The sequence below is a fragment of the Etheostoma spectabile genome, chromosome 6 (genome assembly GCF_008692095.1).
Source record: "Etheostoma spectabile isolate EspeVRDwgs_2016 chromosome 6, UIUC_Espe_1.0, whole genome shotgun sequence".
NCBI lineage: Eukaryota > Metazoa > Chordata > Actinopteri > Perciformes > Percidae > Etheostoma > Etheostoma spectabile.
The window spans coordinates 27,823,338-27,826,370 of record NC_045738.1 but is presented as its reverse complement, the minus strand read 5'-3'; the positions used below and the strand labels follow the sequence as shown (position 1 = coordinate 27,826,370).

The 3,033-nt window shown below is 42.2% G+C and overlaps 1 protein-coding gene across 2 annotated transcripts in view; it reads right to left on the bottom strand.

The window, feature by feature from the left end:
• Positions 1-3,033, bottom strand: part of LOC116691117 (teashirt homolog 1) — a 36,783-nt gene that overhangs the window by 31,246 nt on the left and 2,504 nt on the right. For both annotated transcript variants that reach the window (XM_032518482.1, XM_032518480.1), the window contains exon 2: positions 2,587-3,033. This exon is cut by the window's right edge and continues 129 nt beyond it. In XM_032518482.1, coding sequence (XP_032374373.1) covers positions 2,587-2,626 — 40 coding nt within the window. In that variant the 5' untranslated portion in view covers positions 2,627-3,033. The remainder of the gene's footprint in view (positions 1-2,586) is intronic.

The window sequence follows — 3,033 nt, the reverse complement described above, 5'->3', positions numbered from 1 at the left end:
CCCTTAAATCTAGTCGTTTAATGATGAAGTGAGGCTACAAGTGTACTAACACACACAGGAACATGCATGTGTGCACTATAAAATGCATGCTGGAAAAACATAGACACTATGTACTTTTTTTTTTTTTACACACTCACTAATGCAGGTTTCCAAGGTTTCTTTCCATCTCAGCTTTACGGCTTGGATTTGGATTCTTAAATGAAAACTATAAAAACATAAAAAGTGTAATGAGAGCTACATGTGGTCTAAAAAAAAATGCCTTGTGTCTTGGCCATTTTCTGTGGATCTTAACACCATGTACACGCACAATGGCTTCAAAATATTATTTGAGAAAATAAATTACATTATGTGACAAAATCCGATTTGTCTTTATGTAACTGTAAGATTTTCCCTAAACAATCCTCTAAATATTTAAGAAATTTAGAAGTTTACAGGAGAATAAGGAACACATAAATCTAGTAGTTGCTACAAGACCGTGAAAGACATTTCATTCCCAATCCACAATTATGACATTTGCCATTGCTGGTGTTGTGGAAATAATATTGTCCACAAAAAAAAGGTACAAGGTCAGAAAAAATTAATTCTGTCGAGACCAGTCTGTTATTTTTGTTTTAATTGTCTGGGCTCTGATTTCCATGCTCAGTCCCACCACGAGCTATTTCCTCTCTGAGCAGCAGCACAGAGAAGCCACAGGTCAGTACCAGCTCCCAATGGAGCATCAGACTAGTCCAGTGTGTGTGTATGTGTGTGTGTGTGTGTGTGTATGTGTGTGTGTGTGTCTGTGTCTGTGTCTGTGTGTGTGTGTTATATGTTGCTACTGGGAGCATGGAGTGGAGGGCGTTATCTCTGACCGCCTGTCATGTTCATGGACGAATGGAAAACATCCCGTCTGCCAAGCTGTGATTGACCATTACATCCCATGATGTGCATGGCACTCAGTGGGCAATGTAATGGATAATGGCGTGTGTGTGTGTGTGAGAGAGAGAAAGAGAGAGAGAGGGAGGAAAGGGCTCACAGCAATGTCATGTTTTCATGTCTCCAACTACATGCAGAAACCTTAACATGAGTCCCTCTGCTCACACCACAGCCGATCTTTTACATTGGGCTATTTCGCCAAAACAACAACCCCAAACTCCCTCACTCGCTCTCACACACACACACACACACACACACACACACAGAAAAGTAAAGCGAGACTGGATATCTAAATCTGAGTCCTTTCCTTGCAGAGTGGGCCTGAAATCCCGTAAAAGGTGCTTTTGCTAGAAATGCAAAGGAAAAAGGAAAACTTCGACAGCAAGCCCCGGTTGTAAGTTCTCCATCCTACACTCCTTCTCATCCTCCTCCACCTCACCACCACCATCACCAGCTCCCCTGCTTAAAATGATAAAAAAATAAAAAAACAACTGCTGAGTTCAAAGTCTTCGTCGGCTGGCCCTCCTGTTCGACTCGCTTTGCACCTCATATTTCAAAATCTCTTTAAAATTCTGTAACTGTCTTTTGTTCACTCCAGTTGTTAATGCCTAACTTCAAAGGCTCGGCCTCATTAGCACAGAGGTAGAAACCCCTGTCACTCATTTACATTTGTTTAAAGGCTGCAGGGAGACGAGAGGAAAAAGGGGGAGTCCAAATCCAAACCACTAGAAGTCAACCTTGTCGCTCCTCTGCCAGGACCTGGTTTTATCAGTTGGTCACATTGCAAACATTATACTACCCTCCAGCAGTGGGTATCGATTCCAGTACTGGACTGATTCTTACAGTGACTGTGGGGTAAATTCACCCCACAGTATGGGAACGTGCAAAACCTCAACATTTAAAAAGGTGTACGAGGAGACTCAAACACCTGATTTTAAAGGAGTGTTTGGGTTTGATTTTCCCTGTGATCCATTCAACCTACACACCATCCTTTCATCTGCTTTTAGTACCGTCCCTGAAAATAAAATGAGGGCGATTTTCCACCCTAATTTGCAACTTTGTATGCTTTTCAGTTTCTCTTTGAGACAACAGGAGGGTTGTGTGTGTGTGGCTAAACCTAGCAGACAAGCCTGGGTCTTCATGGAAGGATTTATTGATGTTTATAGGGGATGAATAGATCAAAGACTGTCACATGACAGGCGATCAATCACGCATCAAATCAAGGATGGCAATCCTCTAATAAAACAGAGAGAAAGGAAGAAAAAAAACCGCCTCTCACCATTTCTCTCCCCCTTCTTTCCCAGTCAATTATTCATCATTACTCACTCTTAAACCTCAAAAGCTCCCTTTTATCCCCATAACATGCCATTTAGTTTATCTCACTATTCTTAAGAGAACTTTCCTGGCAAAGGAGGATGAAAAAAAAAATATCTCAAAGTGCCATTGCGCAGATATGTGCGTCATTTGCGCAATTAGACACATTTTAAACTGTGGGTCAGGGGCTGAATTGCGATTACGATTACAATTTAAATTTAAACAGAGTTGTCAAATAAATCTCAGCATGTAGCACAAGTAAACAACGTGATGTGGAAGGAGATATTTTTCATGTTGACACTTATTAAAAACTATAGGCTGGGATGAAAATGGTCGTTATGGAAGGGCGGGTTATACCTGCTGATCGCCGCGGCTCTTGCTGCTTTCTCCTCGGCATAGTGACCGTCACTTTCCACGGTGCTTCTCATGCAGGAATTACAAACGAATCAAGTCTGTCAGTTTGGAAAAATCATCCCGTTTCTCGGGGGAAGGTTTTCTGATCTCGGAGCTGAAAATGTCTTCTTTCTCAAACTGCCTGCTCTTTTTTGGACTTAATAGCTGGGTTGGCTTCGACGATGAGGACACAAATTACAAAGGGACTCTACCAGCTCCTGGCACCTTCATGTTCATCAAAGATCATCCTCCTCCATGTCTCTCATGGCAGGGTAACAAAAAGAAAAAGAAACAGCAGAGAAAAAAGCACCTTGAAATCAAAGTTTTCAGTTCACTCCCCGTGGAAAAAAATCTCCCTAATCTCCAGTGCTGTTTGGAGGGGGGTGGGGGGGAGACTTTGCTGCGCCTTTT